This window comes from Solea senegalensis, linkage group LG3, assembly GCF_019176455.1.
Source record: "Solea senegalensis isolate Sse05_10M linkage group LG3, IFAPA_SoseM_1, whole genome shotgun sequence".
Lineage (NCBI taxonomy): Eukaryota > Metazoa > Chordata > Actinopteri > Pleuronectiformes > Soleidae > Solea > Solea senegalensis.
In genome coordinates this window covers 13,294,755-13,320,399 of record NC_058023.1, presented here as the reverse complement: position 1 = coordinate 13,320,399, position 25,645 = coordinate 13,294,755, and the positions used below count along the sequence as shown (strand labels likewise).

Genomic DNA, 25,645 nt, shown 5'->3' with positions numbered 1-25,645 from the left:
AAAAATCAAAAAATATATAATTCATGAAGATCTGATTGGGGGTGGAGTGGCACAGTGGTAGACCGGTACCCTATGTGTAAAAGACTTCATGGTCGCAAGTTCAACTCCACCCCTGGCTGATTGTACTCAATTCCCCCTACTCAAAGTTGCTTTTGGATAAAAGCGTCTGCTAAATGACATGTAATTTAATGTAATCTGATTGATGAACATGTCTCTTTAGTATACAGTGTCTGTTTTATGTCAAATGTTGAATAATTTGAGTTTTCATTCAAACTCCATCCTGCACCTGTCTCCCTTTACTAAATCACTTCCTGTGTGCAGTGTGGGAATGTCACTGGGACACATGAGGTCTAAACATCGCTATAGTCAGACACAGAGTTATATGCAGCAGGTCACGTGACATGACTTTTTATTATATTTAAAAGTTAAGCATTACAGTCAAAGACATTACAACATAAAACAACATGTGTGTAAATGAAGTCTATAGAAATATAAGAACAGAAGATATTTGCAACAAACCATGCATAAAAAGTAAGACCAGGATAAAATACAAGGCAATAAATCAGATTGTATCAGTAATTACTGATGTACTATCACTGTAACTGACAGACCTAAAAATGTCCACCAACTGTAATGTCTGCTATGTAATTCTAAATGTTGATATCTCTTGTTTCTCTTCAGGCCCAACTCCGAGAGCTTCAGCAGGCAGCCGAGGACCTCCAGATCAAACTTGAGGAACACAGGCGGAGGAAGAATGAGGCAGAGCAAACATTAAAGGCACTGGAAGCGGGCGACAGTGGTAAGTGTCAGGACAGCTATAACCTGCCATGATTTGCTTCCACTTTGTTCCAAGCAATTTGGCCAATCCGCAGTATTGCCTCAGTTTACCGACAATAAGGTCATTGCCACAGATGCCACAGGGCAGCTTCACTTTCATTTCAGTTCAGCCTCACATTGAACAAAAGTAAATTGACCTTAGAACCTCGGGCCAAATGTTCCAAGATGGCAAATGTTAGACCTTGCGAAATAGCTGGAAGGTTAAATACCAGTGCCTGTGCCATTGAAATAAATGAGCGCATATAGGAGTGCTGAGCAGCAGCATATTACAGTCGCACAGCTCTCCTTTTACATTCCTCAACCCATCAGAGAGAAGTTACTTATGACTCACAGGAAAATTCCCTTATCACTTCGAGCACAAGCTGGCTCTGCATTTAAGTGACACTCCAACTTGCACGTACAGAAATTTGTGGGGCTGGATGAAAAATGAACTCAATCATTTTTTGCACTGAAGTCTTTAAGGATTTAGAATCATTACGTGCGTGTGCTGTGAGTAGAGACTGGAGTTAAATGAGCTCATGTGTTTGTATTTTTGTAGAGCTTTACATTGTAATTCATAAAACATACATACACATTTACACAAAATATAGGAAAGTGATGTACAATCCAAATAGTTTATATTATTATTATTATTATCATTGTTATTATAATAAATACAATATATAATAGTTGTATATAAACAAATGTGTGTTACATTAATACTACTGTCAAAAGAGTTCCCTCATTACTGATTAAGTCTATCAGCTCCACATGACTCCCTCTGTGTTTCTCAGTAAAGAGATATTTAGACCTGGCAGCATTTACCCTGTGCACACAGGAAGTGATTTTTTTATATCAAGATAGATGATGGCAACAGCACCATTGTGCTAGTAAAGAGAGAGGACTGATACACAGAGAGTCATACACAAAAAAACTACTGCTCCAAGAACCTGGTTGTTGAAATCCTTCCACTTTGTCGTCTGTCTGTGCTATATGTTATAAGATAGACACAGCATAAAAATCATGTTACAAAATTTAGTTTCTGTTCTTGAAGACCATAGGCAGAATAATAGCATTAACAAAATCACCCAAAGTTATGCACCGCAGCTTTAAACTAAATTCTCTTTGAATTAAAATGTAGTCGTTGAGAAGCAGAGTAGTGGCAGTTGTCTGCTTTTTAATACTCTACTCGCACTCCTCTCATATTCGTCTCTGTTGTCGTAAATTGTTGGAAATAATCTTGTGTCAAACTGCCCCTCAAGTGAAAGTTTTGATTGCAATAAAGGTCATTTGACTTTGGTTGTTCCTGGAAGCATGCATCCATCATGTCTCCTGCTGTGCCAGCTGACCTTTGTCAGATGTCAGTGGCCCCCCTGCGTTCTTGAGCCTGTCATCCCTTTCTTCCATTACTGCTCATCTTCAGGGTGAAACAACCATCAATTTTCATTTCCGTGGTCACGTTGGCATGTCTTGTCCATGTTGGCCATCCATCTAGGCTTTTATTATGCATGTCTAATGACACTTTGTGTGGATGTGGCAGTTTCAGTGTGTTGAAGTTGAAGATTCAAAAACTTAAAGGCTAATTATTAAACCTTTTCTTTTCACTCCCTGTGACATCAAATGTTTATTAATACTTGAATAGTGAATGATCAGCATACGCATTACAACTTCTTGACAATATTTGCTCCTGTTATTGTATTGTCTAGGTGAAGTAAGCAAGGAAGCATCTTTCCCACTCTGTGTCTGAGCTTGTTTTGAATTTGTTTAACCAAAAACAAAGTGTTTACAGTAGTTATTTTTTGATTAAGTGCTAGCCAGTATTTCAGAATCTCTGCCGCTTTATACGTTGTTGTTTCTTACCAACCATATTTTATAGCTTTACATGTTATGCAGTAAGGTCTCACACTTATCTAAACCAATGTGCATTCCTTAAATCAGGTCTAAAAGGTTTCTTGTATTACTACAAAGTGCCTCTAAATCATTAAATAAATGGCCTCTGTTGTTAGCTGTAAGCCATTTGCACCTCTGACTAATACATGTACATCTTGTATACCTGCTTCCTAACCTAAACATTTTGATTGCAAAGCACTTTATAAGATGAACCCATAAAACGTTTTTTTTCTTTAAAAGGGACTTAAACTATATGAGACCCATGAGGATGGATGGTTGAGTTGCCTCAATTAAATAAAGGAACATCACAATGTTTTGTTTTTCATGACCATCATGTCTTTCCTTTTATGACCTGTCAATAGTCCTTCAAAATAGGGATGAAAAACCAGAAGAACAGCTAGCTGAGCCTGCAAAGCAAAACTTAACAGTCCTTCCCTTTACTGCGGCTGTCGCTCAAATGTGTCTCCAGGGCTTCATGCTCGGTTATTGAGAAGTTTAAAAGGGCCAGGTTATTTGTACTCTCAAAGAAAATTAGATTCTTATGTGGCAATGTGTGCCACAGGCACTATTGGCACTTTTCCACGATACAGTGCTTGCATGGCTCGGCCCGGCACAGTTTGGGTACCAGGCACGTCCTTTTCCATTACTCCATAGTACCGCCTCAACGTTGGCAGAGTTGTCACAGTACGACTGTGTGAAACTGGAGTTTTATATGCGACGCACAAATGGATGACGAGCAAGTTTCTTTTTGGTATATGGAATCATTGAGGTTTCAGAAGTGCCCTTGCTAAATGTTGGAGATTTATGCATGTTGTCAGGATTTTTAAATCTTTAAACTAATCTGCAGTCCGGCATCATTTGATTCCTGTGTCATGCGAGTGAAGACACTCTTTGCCAGTCAGTGGCCGGCTGTCTGTTGACGTCACATTTTAGCATTGGCTCAGCTCGCTTGGAACTGTGCTAGAGTAGGTACTAAAAAGGCACCAGGTACTATTCCTAATGGAAAAGCAAAAGAGGGAGCCTAGCCGAGTCGTGCTATAACTGTGTAGTGGAAAAGTGCCTTATGTTTCCATGCACAGTACTGTGTGTACAAAACTCAAAAGATGTTTTGTTTGTCCACTGTGAGATATGTGTATATGTATATGGATATCTATTTATATATATATATATATATATATATATATATAAATAGATATATATATGTATATATATATATATATATATATATATATATATATATATATATATATATATATATATATATATATATATATATACATATATACATGTGTATATGTATATATATATATATACGCTGCACAGCCTCTCGCAGCGTGCCATTGCTGCTGTGGTTGGACGCAGTAAGACATTTTAAACTTCTTAGTTATGGAACAAAAAACTTTAAGACCAAAGGCTCATTCTGGGGTAATGAAAAACTAATTGTTACAATTAGGTGATTGTACACTTTAAAATGGTAGCATAATATTTTTTATCTTTAATTTCTGCCAAATTAATATAATTTCACCAAAATTACTGTCCTCATCCTGGAGGCGACGGTAGCTCAGTGGTAGCTCGACGTGTCCTTGGGCCTGCTGTGCCAGCAGCGTGTGAATGGGTGTATGGCAAAACTGTAGAGTAAAGCAACTTTGAGTAGTCATTTAGACCAGAAAAGCGCTATATAAATACAAACCATTTATCCTTGTCATTTTCTCTTTGTTGGCATTTTGAGCACTGTTCTCATGTTTTTCTTCCATACAAAACTTCTAAATACGTTATTCATAGATATATATACAAGCATGCTGGGAAATCTGGAGTACATTCTCATTCAATAACATGACATTCCTGGGTAGTCGAAAGAAGACGCTGATCGTGTGAGCTTGTTTTTGAAAAATTCCATCATAATGCCATCCTTGATAAGCCACAAGTTCACATGAAGATTGCATCCTTTTCCAGCAATTTATATTTTATTACATTGTCATATAGTCATACTGTATTGAACGTCTGGCACCATCTTTAATAGTCCACCCCAGTATGCAAAGCTACACGCTCTCAGAGTTCACCCACAGTTTGAGGAGATTTCTGCAAGTTCATTGCTAATCCAGCAGTTGACCTGAATTCTCCAGTTGACTGTCTTGCAAACCTCTTTCCTGCTCCTCACGTTTTACAAAGGTATACAGGAGGGCAGCATACAGCATAAATTAAGAAGAAGGCAGGATGTCAAACCAGCCAAGTTAAGAAAAACATTCAAATTGTCTTGGCTATTTTAGTCATCAAATTCATTATTATACAGGTTTGTCAAACATGGAAATAATTGATAATTTACTGATTTCCTTGGTTTCATTGGTTTGGGCTATAATGTGTGTTATAATTCCTAATGGCTTAATGTGATGACTGAAAACTAAACCTATATGAAATCAAATAAACAGCCAAACCGTTACCCACTGGACATACTACTGAGTTTATTTGGTGACTTATTTACTGTATGTTTACCTCATCTTTTGAGCTTTACTTCTAGCAATCTTGACTGCAACATACTTTACATTACATGTTATTTAGCAGACGCTTTTATCCGAAGCAACTTACAATGGAATTGAGTACAATCAGCCATGGGTGGAGTCGAACTTGCGACCATTGCGACCATGATGTCTTTCGTGCACAGGGTACCGGTCTTAACCACTGAGCCACTCCACCCACTGTCAAACACATTGTAAATGTTTTCAATGAGGAACTTGGGCAGCTAAAGCTATTTTGAATCCTTGTACATTTAAACCTGCACCAATGGCTCACGTTTCATGAACGTAATAGCATGAAATGTTATAATAGCCTTGTCCAAACAGGCATCTGTACGCAGGTCCATTTATTGGGCAAAGCTGAAATTAATACCATTAGCATGTTTAATATATTTCATCATTGACAATGTCTTTTGCATAAGGCTGTGTGGATATTAAAAACATGGAAATATGTAGTGAAGAAACCAAATATTTGTCTTCCAGACAGGATTTCATTGTCCCTTGAGGATAATCTGGGCTCAGTGTGTCCACTGCCAGACATTTTGTCAGCTTTGATATAAGTATATCCTTCCCAGTGTTTGGACGATAATCATAGACTGTCACAATGTATATTTTAATTTAAATTAAACACAGATGCTGGTTCTTACTTTGCTGGGTTTCCATTTCTTTCTGTATGGTATGCAGATTAATTTAGAAAAAACACAAAACACAAAAACAGACTGTCTATCTTGGAATACCTTATTTTAAAGTCATTTTTTTCTGTATCTTAATACTTGATAAGAAATATCAATAAATGTCTGGCCACTGCACAATGCTATTTATACCCACTTAGACACCCTGAAGCCTTATTTTAATCTTCTTTGTTTTTAGTCAAAAGAGCTGCATGAAAGAAATGTATTTTATTACATCATAAAATGACCATGTCGTCAGAGATTAAGGAAACATGTTAAACTATATACTGGCTCACAATTTAATATTTAAATTTTCAGATTTTCAGTGTGCAAATTCTGTTTATGTGGTGGAAAATGGATTTAAGTGTAGCTCCTTGTAGATTAGTGTTGTTTCTAGTTGGTTTGGGTCCTCAAATGGCGTATTTCCACCGGCTCTACTGGCCTCACCACGGCACGATTTAAGTAGAGTTTCCACTAACTTTGTACTAGGTACTATTTGTAGTACCTACTTCGACGAGGTTCCAAAAGCATGCTGAGTAGCTACTATGCGATGATTGGTCAGACTGCCGGACCCTGACTGGCCAGAGACAAATAAATTAATCTGACAGTGTAGTTAAAACTAATTAACAATCTTAAAAACGTGGCTTGGAGGTTGGTTCAGTAAAAAACTCAAAATAGCTCAATATTCGTGTCACTAATCTGAGATGTTTGGTCAGTGACATGTTTGCTGATGAATGAAATGTCCCACCCCCTCAACTAAAATGTTCATGAGGTGATGGAGGAGGAGCCAAACATTAGCCAAAAGACAACATCACTGACAGCAGCTTTACAGTCAAAACAAATTATTTGTTGTGTTGGAAAAATCTGTCCTAATATGCTAGTGCATGAGATTTTAAAAGCCAAATGTAAACATATTTTGAGTTTTGTGTACAGTTGGTCTAGAAAGCAATCTAACTTGCAAGAATACATTTGCAACTGCAAACACTGGAAAGATTAAGATGAATTTTGTAGCTGCTTATGATGCGAAGTTTGTTGACTGGCCATTGACTCAACCCTTGGTTGTTGTACGACACATTCCAAAGAAAAATCACAAAATTTTGTATTGAATATAAAAGTACATGGCTTTATAATCACAACCCTGATGAATATATTACAATGAGCACATCATGGATCAGATGCAGGATTTAGGTTAAACCACTTATTCATAGATTCTATCTTTGGGTTTACTCCATCTCCTCTTTTCCGTTAAGAAACTTTGAATGCAGCACCTGCATCTCCTTGATCCATTTCCAACTCGAGGCATTTTTTTCCAGAAGTAATTTCCTGCCTGGAAATATTGCTTGTAGTGTAAAAAAAGAAAGCAAAATGTGTGTTTTGTTAGTCTTGGAGTGCAGCTTCTACAATAACCGTGAAAGTTTTATGTGAATACATGGTCTGCAGCCGAGGCAAAGATCTGCAGTCTCCTGCTGATATGTTCCATTTTCTCTCTTCTCTTTGTGCCCGTCTTTACTTTACGAGTGTGCTGTGCTATCGCCAGGGCAACATGGGTGGATGAGTGATGGTGTCCATTAGTAAACATAGACCCCTATATGTGCCATCGGCCTAAAGAGCCAATGTCTTGAACCTCCTTTCTCTCTTTTTTTTCACCCTCCCACTCTCTCCTCACTTATTTTCTTCCCCACTCTTCCTCTTATCACCTACCACCGACCCCCACTTCATCTTTTTCTTTCTCTGCCTTCCTCTCCTCTCGTCTCCATCTATCCTCCTTATGGTTGTTTTTCATAGCTACAGCTCTGCAGTGGAGGGAGGGATGAGCCCATTTCTCTTCCTCCGCCGGGCGCTCATTTTTGCGAGACAGTGACTAGAGGATGGGTTGAGAATGTCAAGCATTAGGTTGGGAATAGACCGCTGTTCAAACAAAAGAATAGGCCACTAATATGACAGATGTTGTGTGTATTGCAGAGGAATATTAGCAAACCATGTTTTTCCCTTCGATAGAGTCAACAAATGGAGGCGAGCGGTCTGACATTTGTTGCTTTCAGTCATGTCGAGGTGCAATGTAGAATTTTGCATAAACTTAAATCCCAATCCATGTCTTTATAGATATTTTTATGGTTCATTTTGGCAAGGTTGATTTCATGAACTGGGTTATATTAATTTCTCTTTCACGCTCCTTCAGCACACACTCTATACAGGCTCTCTACTGTACAATGCTAATTTCACTCTTAGCTTTTTCTGCAATTAGTACGAAAAGGTAATTGCGGCGGATGCGCAATTAGCATTATGTAAAGTGCTTTTCCCCAGACTTAGGGGCCAATCAGTTTGCCCCTTTACATTCTCCCTTCTGCTGATGATGGGGAAGATGTCGAACATAAGAGAACTTCCTCTCCCTACCACTCCAATGAAAGCAATTCACAAAAATGAATCGGGTAGAGTCACATGCTCTCTGCAGTGGGGGTTGAAGAAGTTTGTGCGTCTCCTTTTCATCTGCCTGTGAATATGAATGGAGAAGAGGGAAATCGCTGTTGTACCAGCCGTTACAGCACAAAGCCTCCTGATTGCATTCTGGACTCTGACGTGCTTTTTTTTCCTACAGGGAAACCAAATGTTCTTGCACAGCGTGACTGACTCATTGCATGATTGCCTAAGAACATCCATCCTCCCCCCTCTCCTCCCCATGTTTAAAAATCCAATAGCTCCCCTCTTTTCACATACCCATGCCTCTCAGTTTGCATTCAGATGCATTAGCATTTATTGTGCTGAATTGTAATTAAAGTGTATTTAAACCATTTTTCATGTAAAACTCAATGGATATTGGTATCTAGTAATGTTTTTTTAATGATCCAGGTGGTTATCTTCACACTTTCAGTATCAAAGTTGTACATATAAAAGCCAGCATATCTACTAACTCTCTGGTCAAACACCAGCTACTGCATTCAACTTTTTTCCACTGGCTTTCTTTGTCCACTCACTGGTCTACTCTTTTGTCACACTCTTATTTAAACAATTTCCCCCCGGAAATTTAATAAAGTATTCTGATTCTAGTTCTGATAATTGCTGCAAGGCTTGTTCTCCATCCTTTAATAAAAACCGGCACCGGGGCGGTGTTTAGCTCACTTTGTAAAGCTGCTGTTGATGTTACGGTCCTCACTGCAGGCGGCCCGGATCAAATCCCGCATTGGGCAGCCCTTTCCTGCATGTTGTTCCCCCTCTCTGCCTCCCCATTTCCTTTCTCCCTCTCCACTGTGCTATTGATTAAAGGCAATGAAAAGCCCAAAAAATATACTTAAAAATAAATATAATAAATAAATAAAAACCGACACTGTCGCTTTGTCGGCTTTCTCTTTCAATTGATTAAAGTGGGGTGTGGCCGGTGAAGAGATGTGAGGGTCAGATTCACTACCAGACCACGCCCCCTGCACTGCTCTCCACTCTGCCCTCTCCCTACCACCTCCTCTCATCATCTCATCAGTGAGTGGAGTTAGACTCAGAAGAGTCTGTTTAGTTACCCTTTAAAGAGAACATCCTACTTGTTTTTGTTATGAAAAATAACATGAACATGAACTGCTTGAATTCTGTTTCTTTAAATGATGAGGTGGTTTTTCATGAATTCAGATGTCAAATCTTTTCTTTTTCTTTTTTTTTAGGTCTCAGACATCACAACAACACCATAACCAGCATGTTCCAGTTACTGGACAGCAATAAAGATGCCAGGTAATTAACATGCACACATACTACTCATTCCGTACCAAAGTGTTTTTTTTTTAATGAAACTGATACTTCCAAAGCCCATGCATGTCTGTCATCTTTTTAAACTGAAATATGCCATAATAGTAGAAGCTACATTCAATTAGAAACTGTGCTGGCAAAGGTTTATCGAGGAAAGGGATTTGTTTAAACATCTTTAAGTCTGTCAATGTTATATTTTTAACATATTGTAATGTATTCTAAGAAAAAAATTCTCAAAATTTGTTTGTGACTAATGAGTGGTTTTCCTTTGCAGTTTTGTATTGTATTTCAGTGGAGCTACTACTACTAATTTGACTGATGTTATTTCAAGATTAACCTTCAAAATTCAAGTTTACACTTAACATAGTTTTAATGGCTAACTATTTAGCCCTTGCTAGCTATTTAAAAAGATGCAAAAACTGCGACTGTTTACCTGTAGGGCAGACAACACAGGACACAGAAACAAAACTGTGTTGATGTAAAACCTTAAGAAACCAGAAATAATAATCATTTTTAAGGAGTTATAGGGCAGCAAATTTACCAAACCTGGAATAATTACATTGTCAAAGTTGAAGAGAAAATGTGGCACAACTAAGGAAGATCCTTGACAGTGGGTTTGAAAATTATATTTTTCCTTTTATATTTCCTCTACTTGGTCATACTGGTGTTTGAGTTCAGTATCAGTAATAATAATTATGTATATGTATACATTCATTAGTTCCGCCTTGATATCTGATACAGTCAAATCTCATCAGTCTGAGCTGAGTGCACACATCTCCTCCTACACCTATTTGTTCTCTTAGCCACCTCAGCCGATGAACTTGTGCTCTTGAGCATTGTTTAACTACTGTCTTTATTGAAAACATAGGCATCCGTTTTGCTATAGAGCAAGATGTGTAAATTTGCTGGTGGCTTGCAGAGAAACGGAGCACGTAATATTCAATGATCCTGTCCTCCGTGCTTTTTCTCCACTGCCATCCACCCGTTGCTCACCTTCACATCACACCCATGAAAAAAGCCCAAAATCAATACTGCTTAAGCTAACTGGGTGTATTCTCCTGGAAAGGAAGCAGGGCTGGGTATAGTAGTAAACTGAAAGTGCTATAAAACATATGGCTGCATTGAGGACAAAGTGCTTGTGCAGCAAATTTCCAGACAGTGCTGTGTGCCCACTTATGCATTCCTGCTTCTAGATGTGTACCATTATTCAGCCCTTCTGCCCCCCAATCCCTTCCCCTTCTCTGCCTCCATCATGCACTCTATCCCTTCCATCCCAAACGGTGTCTCTCTGTTCTTAAACAAACGCATTACTAAGCTGAAATATCTGCAAGTACTGCGTATTTCTACACAGCTATTGTTTCAGTCCGACAGTCGGTGGGATTTGGTGAGCTGGTTATCTTGAAGCAGGAGCAGTGTATTGATGCACTTTTGAATAAAGCAGTAGTTAGAGGCTTTTTTGTATGTATGCAACATCACCACTTTTTTTCTGTAAGGCTTCACAGCTTACACACACAGGTGTCAAGCTTGATTTAGTTGCTGTTATGATAAATGAAACTTGGAAAGAAACCAGTATACATGTCTGCAAGTGCCAGCGAATTTGCTGACTTTGTGTTCGATTAGCATGTACATTACAGACACTGTACAAAAAACTTTTGGATTTGTCCCTACTGACACTACTGACCTACTTAATAGGAATTGTTAATTACCGTTCATGCAGATTCACAGACATTTTTTATCTTTATTTTTTCATATATGAAGGAAAGAAGTTTTTATCTACTCTGATGAAGTGCAGATCGTAACAAAGATGGACTCTATTCACTCAACTTTTTCCTATGTTTGTCAGAGAACATTTCCTATATATATTACTATACTATATTACTATAGTACCACCTTAATGTGAGCTGAGTCGTACCACGGCTACACGAAAATGCAGCGCCATCCTTTTTATACATGACACACACAAACTAGTGACGAGCAAAGCAGTAGTTTTCAGTGTAAACATTAGTGAAACATTAGGATCAGATTGCTTCGGTACTTACTCCATGACCGTCTTTTTAACTGATCTACAGTTCAGCATTGTTTGGTTTGTTTTTTGTGTCGAACGTCGCACTCATGACTTATCCAGCGCAACACAAGTCTGTTGATGTCACGTCCTAGTATCGGCTCAGCTCAACAGAGCAGTTACTAAATGTGTACTAGGTACTATCCCTAATCCCTAAGCAGAAAATACGAGTAGAGTCAAGCTATGCCGAGCCGAGTCATGCTGGAACTGTGTAGTGGAAAAGCGCCAATAGTACGTTTCCACTTGTAACAGAAAACACTCTCTGGCTGGTTTATTCTTTCAGGCTGCTATGGATTTATGGTGGGGCAGGATGGCTATCCCCATAAAAGCACAACTTTCTCCCATGCAAATATAACATATTGGTATTATAATACATTACTTCCAATAAAACATCCTAAATTTTTATACGCTGAAACTAAATATAATGTGCTGTGAGTGTCCCTCTTGTGAATTTTTGTGATCGGGAAAAAGATTTGCTCTTATACATTGGTCATTAACGTAACTCGTGGACTTCCTCGCGGTTATTTCATCCTGAACCAAGAGCCACACACAAGTGCGGCCCACTGTGCCAGCTGGCAGGCAGTTGGCAGCCCAGTGTAGGATTAACTGGTACCAGTATGCTGGCCTATAAATAGAGTCTACCAACTGCTTCAGGAAATGAACCATGATGGAGCCTCCCAAAGGCCCACGAACAGGTTGTGCTTTTCATCCCCTCCCCTCTGTCTAGATTTATCAGTGTATGTGAGAGTGAGTTCCCTAATGTTTATCACTCTCTTAGTGAAACTAACTGTAGTTGTGCAGTGCAAAGCACCTGCTCTTATGCTGCAGTAGTCTATACAGTATGTGTGTAAATGCCTTTTCTAATTGGGGCCAAAGCCATGTTTCTTCACACATTTAATTTTTTAGAGCTGCTTCTCTGTGCTGACTCACAATGGAGGAAGACACTGCTTTTTTCCAGCACTTACCCTAAGCATTGATCCTCTTTAGTGGAACAAGCTATTCGCTTTGTATGTTTGCCTGCACTTCCGCTTCTGATGGACTCCCGGGATTGATCTCAGCTATGCAGTCATTATCTCAGCTCAGTAGTGTTAGTTTACGTGGAACCTTTGCGAGAAAGACACCAGCAGGGAAGAATGGCTGAAGAAAAGATCCAAGTTTTCTAGGATAAGAGGAGGCTTGCATGATTGTGCTGTGTGCAGTGTTGTTGTGCAGCACTCAGGGTTTGATGGGCTAAAAGCACAGAGAACCTGAATCAATGTAATCCTGAATAAGGCCAATCTGGTAAAAATGAGCTAATCCCAAAATGAAAATCAATTTACTCTCAAGTGAAATTCCAGCAGTAAAGTGTATTAGCTCACAATCTGGTCTTGTAGAACAAGATGTGTACCAAAATCTAATGTTTTGAAAGCCTCAAGAACATTATTTGCAGGCGCAATGTGGATGTCGGTATCTTCAGGGTTTTCCTGAAAGGTCCTTACAGCGAGTAGGTGGTGATGTGTTGGGAGCCTTTTAAGTGCTATGGTATACACACACCTCATCACTGGTGTCAGCTGTAGTGATGAAGGTGCTAATGTATACATTATGATGAAATCATGAATGATGTGATCTACTGTGTGAAAATCATTTAGATGTAGGAGCAACAAACACACACTGTGACCATTTTACACCGAGACCCTGCTATTGCTCTGTTATACTGACTTTGCTTCTACACACCGCTGAACAAAACAAAACCATTTTTAACCTGCATGTGATTTCTTTATTAATTTTTCCTTCCATGGCATGCCAGCAATACCAAATTCATAGGTGTGGCAAAGTATTAACCTTGTAGAACAAGCTATTTAGAGAGGTCCTGTTCTAACTCTTACTGTATGTATGTATTTCCCTCTTAAAATACAACAGAATAACAGTGGATGAACTTCAGGCAAAAGTGACAGTCATCCATGATGAGGGGCGGCTTCTCTCTGAGGATGAAGCAGTGGTAAGTTGTGTTTTCATCATACATTTCATACCACAGGGCTGTAGGTGTGGTCATGAACGGGTGTTAAAGTGTGAAATCATGAAGTTAACAAGTCACCACAAGATATGTTGAATGCACTGCATTTCTCTCAGTGCTTCATATATATATTATATATGATATAATACATTAGCTCCCACAGATCATATAAAATGTGTCCCTGATTCCCCAATATTTTCCCCTAAGATAAGATGGCTTATTTTTCTAATTCTATTGTCAGTTCTTCAAATTAAAAGACTAAAATGTACAACGCTTTTGTTCTTCTATTCTATTTCCAACTTCCTGTGTCCCACCAAGCTATTTCATTCTTTCTAAAAGACATACAACCTTAAAATAAATGCAGATCATAAAATATAATGTTATATGTCAAAATAATTAAATATAGTACATATAGTCGGGACTGTTACCATATGTTCACCTGGCTTGGGGACACTCACAAGCTGTCTATATCATGACACTGGCACGTATACTTGGAAGCTAATGTCAATATTATTCAATATTTCAGTTATTCTATAGCTGAAAAATACCATGCATTAGCTGTGTGCTCAAATCTTGCACTTCTGTTCTTTTTACATTGTCCAAACTGATCAAATACAGCTACATTACCCTTGCCTACTCTCTTGATATTTGTACCTTTCTTAGATTGAGTGCCTAGTTGTTTTTTCCCACACACACAACAGGGTCCCTTCCATATTCATTTGAATTCCGAGCAGGACAAGCACAATTTCCCAACAGTGATTTCCCCTCAAGCAGGATTGTGGGAGAATGAAGCTGTTTGTTTTCACTTTAGACTTGTTGAGCCTTCCTCTTCTCAGGCAACAGATATCAAAATCTCTGGCTGTAAACAAAGTAGCTTCAGCTCAGTTTTTCCTCTTTTCCCTCTCCATATTTTTTTCCAGCAATTAGTATGTGCACTCTTTCAAACAATCACAGGATACAATGTTTGCTTACTCTTCTCAATTAAAACTGACCTCCACTTTAGGTGTGAATGTGAGTTTTGCATTGACTTTTTAATTTTTACTCCTGTAAAATCCAATATGAGAAATTGTTGTTGAGGCTGTTAAATAAAAAACAGACAAACTTGAGCAGCACCAAAGCTGTGGCTGTAACCAACATGAGAGAGGTAGAGGTAGATCAGTGCTGATTTGTTATTTCTACTGTCAAACGGTGAGGCATTGCTGATGAATTCAACTACATCTAAAGAGGATGAATCGGTATGAATATGCATAAAAATGAAAATATGGACTTAACCGCAACCACAACAAACGGTGATCAAGCTGGGCAAATTAAATTGTAGTTTAATTCCAATGACTGTAGTCAACGGGCAACTTGCATTAAAACTTACAAGCAACTGCATGTAGTGTGTCAAAGTCCAAGAGCAGCAACAAGTTAATGTGTATTGGGAGGGATTCAGAGATTTTGCTTGATGAGTCTTTTATTTTTTGCTTTGCATCCTTCAGCATTTCTATCAAGCAAGTATATTTTCTGTCAACTTTAACATCATAGTGCTGTTGCTGTAACTCTGTTGCATGTGCCAAATAAGTGTAGATCCTCTCAGTTTGATGAATTTCAAAACATACCGCAGGTCCATGCTGTTTTCTTATGTGGGCAGACAGGAAGAGACTTCTGAAGATCCTGATTACTTTTCTTCTGTCGCTCATAAAAATATACTTATGTACAGTATATGAAAAAATACATATTTTTAGCACATTTATTTCAAATTGTGTTGCACTTTTTCATTAGTCTCCCCCCATTCTTTTGCTTTCTCCTTAGAAGCTTTAGTCTCCTTAGAAGCTTTAGCCTCCACAGAAAATTTAGTTTCCACTCCAGCGGCCCAGATAATTCAAGAACAGAGAGGATTTTCAGGAGAACAATTTGATGATCAAAGGAGGCACTCCACTTGGGAGGGAAAATGGATATTCTGAAGTGCCGCTCCCTCAGAATTCTATCATTATGTTATAGCCCTCCATTTCTGGAGAAACCACTGTTAATGCAGAGTCAAGTTCACTTGCATTTAGGAGATAATCCAAGTCAGTATCCAAGAGGAATATCTTTTCATTGTCAAAAAAGACATCACTCTTGTCAGGCTGTCTCAACCCTTTTTCAGCATGTTTAACATGTCATACACCTGGAAACATGCACTTTTAATACCCAAACGGAAACATTAAACACGATCAAGCATCATTGCGAAGAGTGTACTGCCCCTCTCTTGGCAATAGCCATAGAACAATAAATTCTCAAAAGCACGGATGTGTGACCAAGCTGGGACTGTACTTATGAACAGAACCCCAGGAAATTGCCTTTTCTCAAGAAATGGGCATTTGTACGGAGGTGAATTTCACTTATCCATCAACTACCCACGCATATCCCTTCAAAGCCCCTAACTCAGTCTGCCAGAAACAAAAAGTGATTGAGCATAGAATAGAATGTTTTTTTTTCCTTTTTCACAAGAGGATGAAATAAATCCTTTGATTAAAAAGGTGACCAAATCTCCTTTTATCAACACCAAGTTACTTGGCCAGAGGAGAGACAATTTGGAAATTTTGCGTTTTAAAGTGTAGGTGTATAACATTTCTGTAGGTGCACAATAGGTTGGGAATTCCCAATAATAGTTTGCTAGTGGGTATGTAAATCTTGCTTGTTTCACAGTTTTATATTGGCTATACCCCAGGGTTCCTATACGCAGTAAAGGAACTGACATTAGTTGGTAACAAGGAAGAAATGAAGACAGTGTAGCTACTATAGTACAATTGGGAGGTAGTGGTGTATGGACAAAAGGAAATACAGAACCTTAACTAACTCATTATAATGAACTTGAACGATGTAATATTATTTGTATGCTGCATTCTTCATTTGGAAATGACCTGTCAAGCAAAACTATTGGACCTGACTAAAGGAGTGTTTGGTATATACACAGGCAGTCAAAGTGCTGAACGACCTGGATTTTTGAGCTGTAGAATTCACTTCTTAGCACTCTTAACTTTGCAGCAAGAAGACCCGGGTTCACAACTCAGTCAGAACAAGGGCCTTTCTGCATGGATTTTGCATGTTCTACCCATGTATGGGTTTTCTCCGGGTTCTCCGTTTTCCTCCTACAATCTAAAGACGTGCAGATTTGGGGATTAGGAAAATTGGACACTCTAAATTGATCATAGGTGTGAGAGTGAATGGTTGTTTGTCTCAATGTGGCACTGTGATAGACTGGCGACCTGTCCAGTGTGTACCCCGTATTTTGCCCTATGTCAGCTGGGATTGTCACCAGCGTCCCCTGCGACCCTCATGTGGAGGATAAAGCGGTAGAAGTGAGTGAGAATTCACCTCTGAAACTTGGGTGCATGGGTGCTTCTTTTAGTTTTCAGTCATACTCCAACCTGTTTGTAGTCGTCTTGCTTTACTAGCACAATGTTGCTGTTGCGTCTGTCTGTCTTTATGTAAAACACATTCTGTGTGCAGCATGGGAATGTCACCGGGCGACACAAAATCTCAACACAGCTGTACTGAGAAACACAGTGGAGCTGATGGGCTTAATCATCACTGGTTTGAATCTTACAGATATATATGTTAAAATTAAAATTGTACACACACTGCAGTTTAAACCAGTGAAACATCTTCACACTATCACATGTTTGCAGTTTGTTATGAAATGCATATTGTTGCTGTCCTGTTCTTTTTAATTTTTAGATCATCCATTGGAAAGGAGCCATAATTCCTAAATTCTTGTTTAGCTGATGAATGTGTGATCATAACGGTGGTTCAACACTATCCCACAGAAACTGAGAGCAAACCGAGCAGCATTGACTTCACCTTTGTGTCGTTGCAACTGCACTGAGCTCTCTTCATGTTCATAACATCCACATCCATACACTGAAAACAAACACCAGCACTATAGTCACTGCCCGCCAAGGTCAGCAACTTCACACCATCTGTTTGAGCTGGTAGACATTTGGCCCTTTCCAACAGTGGAAACTCACCTCAGAGGGGGACCTGGCATGTTTGCATTCTGTTTTTGTAGGAGGAGATAGATAATATTTTTTTTTTCTCAAAGAGAAGATATAAAATGTTGAATGAGAATGCAGGATAGGGTGCACTGATACACAAGGAATCTGTTGGAATGTTCTGAAATGTTGCTGTAGATACAGTACAATGGGTTTTTACTTGCTAGCAACCAGAAGGGGGCAGCAGGCCCCCTAGTTGAATGTAATGGTAAAAAATGGAAAGTCACATTCACAGGTCATTTAATCTCTTTGTTTTTTATGGGTAGGGCCTTTGGAGCCGTTTTCCTGCCTCGCTCTCTCAAAAGAGGGAGAGATCCCTCCTCAAAAATGAACAGTTCTCGTCTGCTGCCAAGAATTTCCTTGTTCGTGCATTTGTTGGGAGGCTTCATAATCTTACAGATATTCTAGGATTTAATGAGTGAGGCTTTTATGGGTCTTCATAAGCAGATTTTTTTTAAAGCTATATTTAACTTTCTGAAATGTCTTTTTTGGAGCAACGCATGTTCTTGCGTCACTGAGAGTACTGTAGAAGTTTAATATCTGCAGACCTAAGCTGTACTTAGGATTCCACTCTTTTTTTAACTGACTGTATGGATGTAGGCCATGCTGTTTCTTTTATAGCTTATGCACAGACTTCCTGTTTCTTGCTGTGTTTGCTTGTGGGTTATACAGTAGTTGATGTAACCCAACCACAGTTTACACTTCACCAACTAATGCTAGAGTCATGAATCATGGTAGTCATAAACAGAGTTTGCATACTCCAGCAAGATTATAGTCTTGTGTTGAAAGCCATCTGGGTACACAAGGGTAATAGGGCTGATGGTAAAAGAGGTTTTCCTGCCTTCCTCAGTTCACCACCACCTCCCATCACATGTCATGTTTTTTCTTCATGACTAGAGCACTTTCAAGTTATATAATGGAAAATGACAGGCTGAAACCAGCGGTGGAGTGATTTGCGGTTTTTAGAGCGGAGATGGAGGAAAACAGACCTGCTAAAAACACTGTAATATGTCATGTTCTTTTGAGGCAAGGGGAAGGTGAAGGGAGGTGGCGGGGGTCTGGGGCCACATGGAATGATTTGGGTGGTAACTGTAAAAGACTTTTATTTGTTTCGGGCTGCACACCTGCCACTCGTCAATCTCTTGCTTTGCCCTCTTCCTCTGCACCTCTAATCTTCCCTGTACTACTCCTCTTTTGTTATGTAACCGCTGAGATTGGATGTGCTTGAGGTCGCACGGGTGGCACAGGTAATGGAACCAGTGGCAGGTCAAAGGCAAGAGAGGGAAGGAGCTGAGTGAGCGGGGATTGTTTTTTGCTGGTCCAACAAGTCCTGACAGAGGTGTCGTATATCAAGAGCTGTCTTATTGATCTGTCTCTATGACTGGCTTTTTATGAACAGCATCTATTTGTCACATTCTTTTAAGACGGTGTAACAATAGAAAATATTATATATGTGAGTTTAATAGAAAGCTTTATTGACTTTGCAGGAAATACAAGATAATACAGTGCTATCCTGGTCAGGGCATTATTTTAAAACGTGCATTAGAAATGTCGATATTCAACAAGCACAACAAAATACTGCCAGCTACAGAGGAAGGATCTATGGAATTAAATGAGTATTGAATAAATAGATCAACAAATGGAATCAAATCCAATGCTAAAGAATATTACATGACATGCTACGTCTTAAAGATATTTGTAGACCCCCTCCTCCAAATTGCCTGCCCACACACAAATGAGATGACCTAATTGCTCTTAGTTACTGAATTAACAGGTGGGTCAGCAGATGTCTTGGTTATTTTCCCATATATGATCTGGAACCCAAAGTACTTTCACATGCTGCTTTTAAGATGCTTTGGTGTCATGATTGTCCACTGACGAGTACAGTTTAGCTTGTCCTCCATTTTCACAGCAAAACATAACATCCCAGTCTTTTTTTCCCTGAAGGACCAAGAGACTATTTAAAATTGATTAAAACTATGCCCCTAACAATATAACAGGTGAGTTAGTGTTTGCTTGCCTTAAGGCCCAGGGAAAGTTACATTATATTGTTACTAAATGCTGTGGTGCATGTTTTAATGGAACTGTAGCTCCTGCCAAAGGGCAACAGATGGAAAAGGTGGTGTGCAGGGTGGGTGGAGACTTTGGTAATGGCACTAACTCTGGCAACAAAAATAATGTGCTCTTCATATAAAAAGCAGCAGTGTAACTCTCTATTAAGTTGAATGGCATAGCTGTGTTTGTATCTCTTTGACTTCATTGCTGAAAATTCTGTCTTACAAGTTGTACTGACAAAAAAAGCCTGAAAGCAAGCTTAAGGCAATCATTTGCTTTCTTATCAGTTTTAACCACTTGGCAAACACTATTGACGTTGCACCTGTGTAACTGCAGCTCATGAGAACAGGGTACACACTGTGCAGTGGGACAATCTGTCAGTGCTTCCCAAGTGAATGCATTGATCTGTGATTTTACAGTGTATCACAAGAACACAACGCATGTTGTAGCTGTGAGACTAGTTTCAATGTTTCAGACACCTTCGTGAGGCATTATTCTTTAGTGATCCAAATTTATGTCTGTCAATTGCTGTGATCATTGGTATTTAGATTGGAATTTGTGACTGAAATGCTCTAGCATGTTTTGAATACACCTGGTATAACAGACATAACATATTTTTTTTTTTTTAATGTTAAATTATTAGAAACATTAGTGGTGTGGTTAGTTTCTCACAGGCTCAGTATCAATAACAGTAGTAGTCCAATCTGCAAGGAGTTGGATTTGTGCAGCCTTGGTGTGAAATTGTCTTGGGTTTTGTATTTTAGTTTGGCTAATATATTCACAAGTTTTTATCTACAGTCTGCAAATTCTGTTGATGTGGCATTGGTTCCAGAAAATACCTGGGTGGCAGTGTGGTGTTCTGCACTTAATGCAGCTCTGATGATACCGCATTATAAGACTAGATTGTTGAAGTGAAAATGATGTATCAGTAACATACTACATACGCAGACCTTGTTTTCTGTAAATTCCTGTAAATTTCATGCATAGGAAAACTATTTCAGACTCCACAGCTAACAGTAAAAGAAAAGGATCTAGTAATTACAGAACTTATAAACAGTTCATGGCTCATGTGAAAAATGGTCAGTGTAAATGTTATAAATATAATGATTAAAAACTGTTTTTCAGTTTAGTAGTTCAGTTTCCACTGTCCTGATAAGTAATCATACAAACTTTGCACTCCCTCAATGGTAAATAATTTACAAAACAGTATATTGGAGCAAGCTTTATATATTTACATATATTATCTCAGAGTATAAACATAGGTAAATATGGAAGTCATATTCTGGATTAATGGCTGTAACTTCTGTAACTATAAAGGTATTTGTGACACATAATCATATATAGACTTTACTCATGAGAAAAACAGAAACACTTATATTTTGATGACTATCATCATAGGAAATGTACAAATTCCATTTAAAACAAGGGGATTTATGTTCGGAGCAATTGATTGCTCTGCGTGACATCATTCATCTTTTTTCTTCGACAGTGATAGCATGTTATTATTGCTAATACATTTTCACAGGATTGCCCAGCCCTACAGTATAGTTACCAGCTGAATTTTTATTTTTGTTTGAGGCCTTTCGCAGCCTGCAAATAATAATTGAAATAGCATTTTTCTGCAGATAAACTGCAGAAACCAATTTCTTTTAAATATCACAATGTCACATCAAATATCCTGTGACCCACACTAGCTCTTGGAAGAACATCTTGTTGAAGAACCTCATGTCCTTTGTTGGGAAACGCTTGATGTGTTTTGTGTTTCCATGGTGACCCCGTTGCACAGCACATAAGACAATAATGAAAGCTCTCAAAGGCCGCAGGGGCATCACAACAGTGTGTGTCCTCAACGTTTCAGCTACCATGGCACTTGGAGGAGTTACACAACCTGACGTTCACCCTGAGAATGTTTCCTCCCCCCATCATCCTGGGGCTTTTGAGACCAGCGAAGATTGGTCTTGCTAGCAAAGGGATGACACATGAAATGACAAAACTCCTGTGTCTGTCTGTCAGGCTTGGTCTTTATCCGACTGACATTTGCTGGCTCAGGCTCATCCAGGCTCTGGAGAAGCCAGGGATAAGAGTCAGACACAGATGGCTTTTCCTTTGCAATTCAGTCTAGCACAAGATTCAGAACGATGGGGAATGTTTCCAAATTGTCATCCTGTTTTTTACAGACCCTCAAATATAATTTCCTCTACAGACTGGAACCTTCACATACTGTGGCATTGTGTTTCGGTAATATGCTGTCGTGCTGTGTTTTATGTTTCATCTGTGCTGACCCAACCTATTGGTGATTAAGCCTCGATAGGGCTGTTACTTCAGCAGAGACGTTTCTTGTCCTCTGAGTGAGTCAAAAGAACAATGCGAGAATGTCTTGTGCCATTTAAAACTGATGAGCCAAAGCCAGCATGAAGGAGGAGAGGGGAGGTGTAGGTGTTAAATTGATTGGCGAGGGAAAAAAGCATCTGCTTTGCAGTAGCTTAACAGTTGCCTCAGAAGCACGCCTGCTATTGTTTCCAAACAAGAATACCCACTTCTGTGTGCCGAGAAGTGTCGCCTTCAGAAGAAATGAGAGAGAGGGATAGAAATTGTTGCATAAGAAACATTAAGAGATGTCTTTTTTCTGTTTTTCTCAGCTTTCCAGGGCCCTAATCTATTTTCCTTTTTCAAAGCCGCCTCAACTCCTTTTCTGTTTTTCATGCAGTTCACAGTTAATACGTGGGCAGAGAACAAAAGGCAGGAGATATAGGGCTGGAGTCAGCAGCTGATCCGATGACAAAAATGGCACCAAGGCGAGACGATCCCAGGTGTAGTCATGACTCAAGTAGCACTCAAAAATAGGTGGGTGTGATGGGGGGGGGGCATCATGGGAGCTTGTGTCCTCTCTGACAAGCTGCCTGTCGTGTGCATGCTACCTGACAGCAGGAAAAGCAAAGTGACAGGACACCTGACCTTTCTGACCTCCACCAAAGTGAGATAGGACGCAGACTTCCACTACTGAACACCAGTGACATGAACGTACACTTTTCCTCTCTGCGTTTATTTTAGTTAAGTGGTAGCACTGTGAGAACCGAAAAGGCCAGAATACTATTGTAATACATTAGTGTATGCAGTTTAAAAAAAAAACAACAACAAGTCTTTTCAAATCGGCATCAACCTTTTTAAACAAAAAAATCTGATTCAGTGTTGAGACTGGCTACAGATTGAGCTTGTTGATCTACTACACTGATTATGGGATGCCTACAAGCAACTACACAAAGCTGAATCTAATTAATTGCAATGACTGACCTAGTAACTTGTCTCCATGGTCTTAATTGTTGTTTGTTCGACAAACAAAAGATTGGCCATCGACTGGACTGGAAACTACGGTTGAGCTGATACGATACTCAGTCCAAAATGACTGGATAAGATATCAAAAAAAGAAAAAGGTAAAATCCAACATGATAACTTAACCCTAAATATGGCCAGAATGCTTCACTGAACACTGGCGACATGCTTTGAAGAAAGATGTCTGCCACCACTGTCATGTCTGCCAAGTAATTGGAGCAATATATAGTTAATGCTAGTAGCATGGACTTCATTTTCTTACTTCAGAGCCATATACCTTTATTTTACAGACAGAAGTCATTGATCAGAATCATAAAAATGGTGTAAAAACATCTTGAATAGCCAGATAGTATAGATAGATATATCACATACTATCAGAATTATATTCTAGCCATAATTCTCACAAAAAGATTAAAAAAAAGATTTAAAAGTTGAAGTAAATGTCATTAGCTGTTTGTCTTTGACCCTACAAGACTTCTAAGATGATTATGACAGATCTATAGACATCGAAAGAGTCTATAAATATGAAAGTATTTATAAGTATGTTAATCTTTTGATCTTGAAACAACATTTGTATAGAAGACTAATATGTTATGCAAGAATGGATCATCTAATTGTTTCCCTACTGTTGTATGTTTTACAGCAAATAAAGATAGAATCTGATTGTATATAGTGTTCTCACGCTTGTCTCTGCCTCCTGTTTGTTCATTTTTACATTTACTGGTTGTAGTTGTGTGTCTGCACTGAAGTCAAGATCAGTATTGTTGTCACTCTGACTCCCTCCCTTTCCCTCCTCTCTCTGCTTCTTTTCCTTTTCTCATGCACTCTCCTCTCTCCCTCTACAGAGTGACATTTATTAATTAAATATGGTGTACTGCCGCAGGATGTGCTTCCCTTTCCACTATCTTCAGACGCTAATAATTACATTGGCATTTAGCTCCGTGATAAGCCAAACCTATGGCCTTTATGAAATGTTCCCTGGGTCCAGATACTGAGTAAATATAGACTGATGCAATGCTATATATCGATCCATCGCATTTATCTTAAGAGAAGGGGGAGCCGTTCATTAACATGTTTTAAGAAGCTAACAACATCACCTGATGTTTACGCCATTAAGGGCTGAAACCCTTGTTTGAAACCTGTCGTGTGCATTTCTGCTCATATGTGAGCTTTGCAAATGGAAGTAGAGCTGATTTATGAAATGTACTACTTTTTTGGAGTGATTTATTTATTTATTTTTACAATACAATGTAGACCTAAAACTGTGTTGTGAAACCTTTAAAATCTGATAAGGGTTATGCATAACCTTTGGATATGAACAAATGTCCATTCATTAAAACCCTTTGCCAATTAGAATTAGTCACTTTTGCACACACACCAATTAGTGATAGTGAATTTGTCCTCTACAATTAACCCATCCTATTTCACACCAGTAGTGCACACACACAAGCCAGCAGCAGTGGGCAGCACTTATCTGCTCCTGGGGAGCAATGGGGGATTGGGTGCCTTGCTCAAGGGCACCTCTATGTGACCCTCTCTCTCTCTGTACGGCGCTGTGATCATGAGTTTGGCTTCTCCCGAACGTGATCATGTGATGCATTTTTTTGATGCCGTAATCCCTGAATAGCTGCCTCATTACGTGCCTGTATGCCAATCACATTCTGTTTCCTTCCCCATGCAGCTCCAAGTTTCCTTTGTGTCGTCTGGACAAGAAACCTGTCATTAAAAAGGCAGCACCACATGACTCAGTTGTTTAGATCTCGTGTCACCCAATAACATTCCTGCACTGCTAATAGGAAATTATTCATTTTATGTTGAGACAAATGGAGATGACGGCAACATTGCGTAATTAAAGCAAAAATGGCTGCAAATAGGTTGGAGTATGACTCAAAACACAAAGAACCGCCCACAAAAAATAAATTCTGCTGCTCAAAACCCCCCCCAGACGGGCCACATGATTGGCGTAGTGGTTAGCGCTCTTGCCTTTGCAGCAAGAAGACCCGGGTTCGAGCCCTAGTTGGAACAAGCATTGAGTATGCATGTTCTCCCTGTGTGTGCATGGGTTTTCTCCGGGTTCTCCGGCTTCCTCCCATAGTCCAAAAACATGCAATATGGGGATTAGGTAAATTGATCTAAATTGACCATAGGTGTGAATGTGAGAGTGTATGGTTTTTTGTCTCTATGTGGGCCCTGCGAAGGCAAACTGTCCAGGGTGTACCCTGCCTATCGCCCTATGTCAGCTGATGGATGGATGGATGAAAAAATGTGTTATACAGGATAAATGCTCCTTGCCCCCTTATGTCCCTGCACTGCCACTGTATCCACACAAACACTTTTAGATGAACTTTTGATTTTGCTTTGCTTAATCACTTTGCTTCAGGTGGTCCAATCAGCCCACTACATTGCAAGATTATTATCAGCTTCAGGGACGCATCAATTGATGCTTAAGTCACAATTACTGTAAACATGTGTTTAGTTTGTAAAAAGCTCCCCTGCGTTGGTTACATTTTAATGAGATGTCAGCAAATAGCTTGTCATCTCTTCCCTCACTTATTTAGTATCATTTTCCCCCG

The 25,645-nt window shown here is 39.2% G+C and overlaps 1 protein-coding gene across 1 annotated transcript in view; it reads left to right on the top strand.

Annotated features, from left to right (window-relative positions):
* Positions 1-25,645, top strand: part of LOC122766985 (glucosidase 2 subunit beta-like) — a 124,022-nt gene that overhangs the window by 9,932 nt on the left and 88,445 nt on the right. The window contains exons 6-8 of the mRNA XM_044022277.1: positions 682-799; positions 9,535-9,601; positions 13,578-13,656. Coding sequence (XP_043878212.1) covers positions 682-799; positions 9,535-9,601; positions 13,578-13,656 — 264 coding nt within the window. The remainder of the gene's footprint in view (positions 1-681; positions 800-9,534; positions 9,602-13,577; positions 13,657-25,645) is intronic.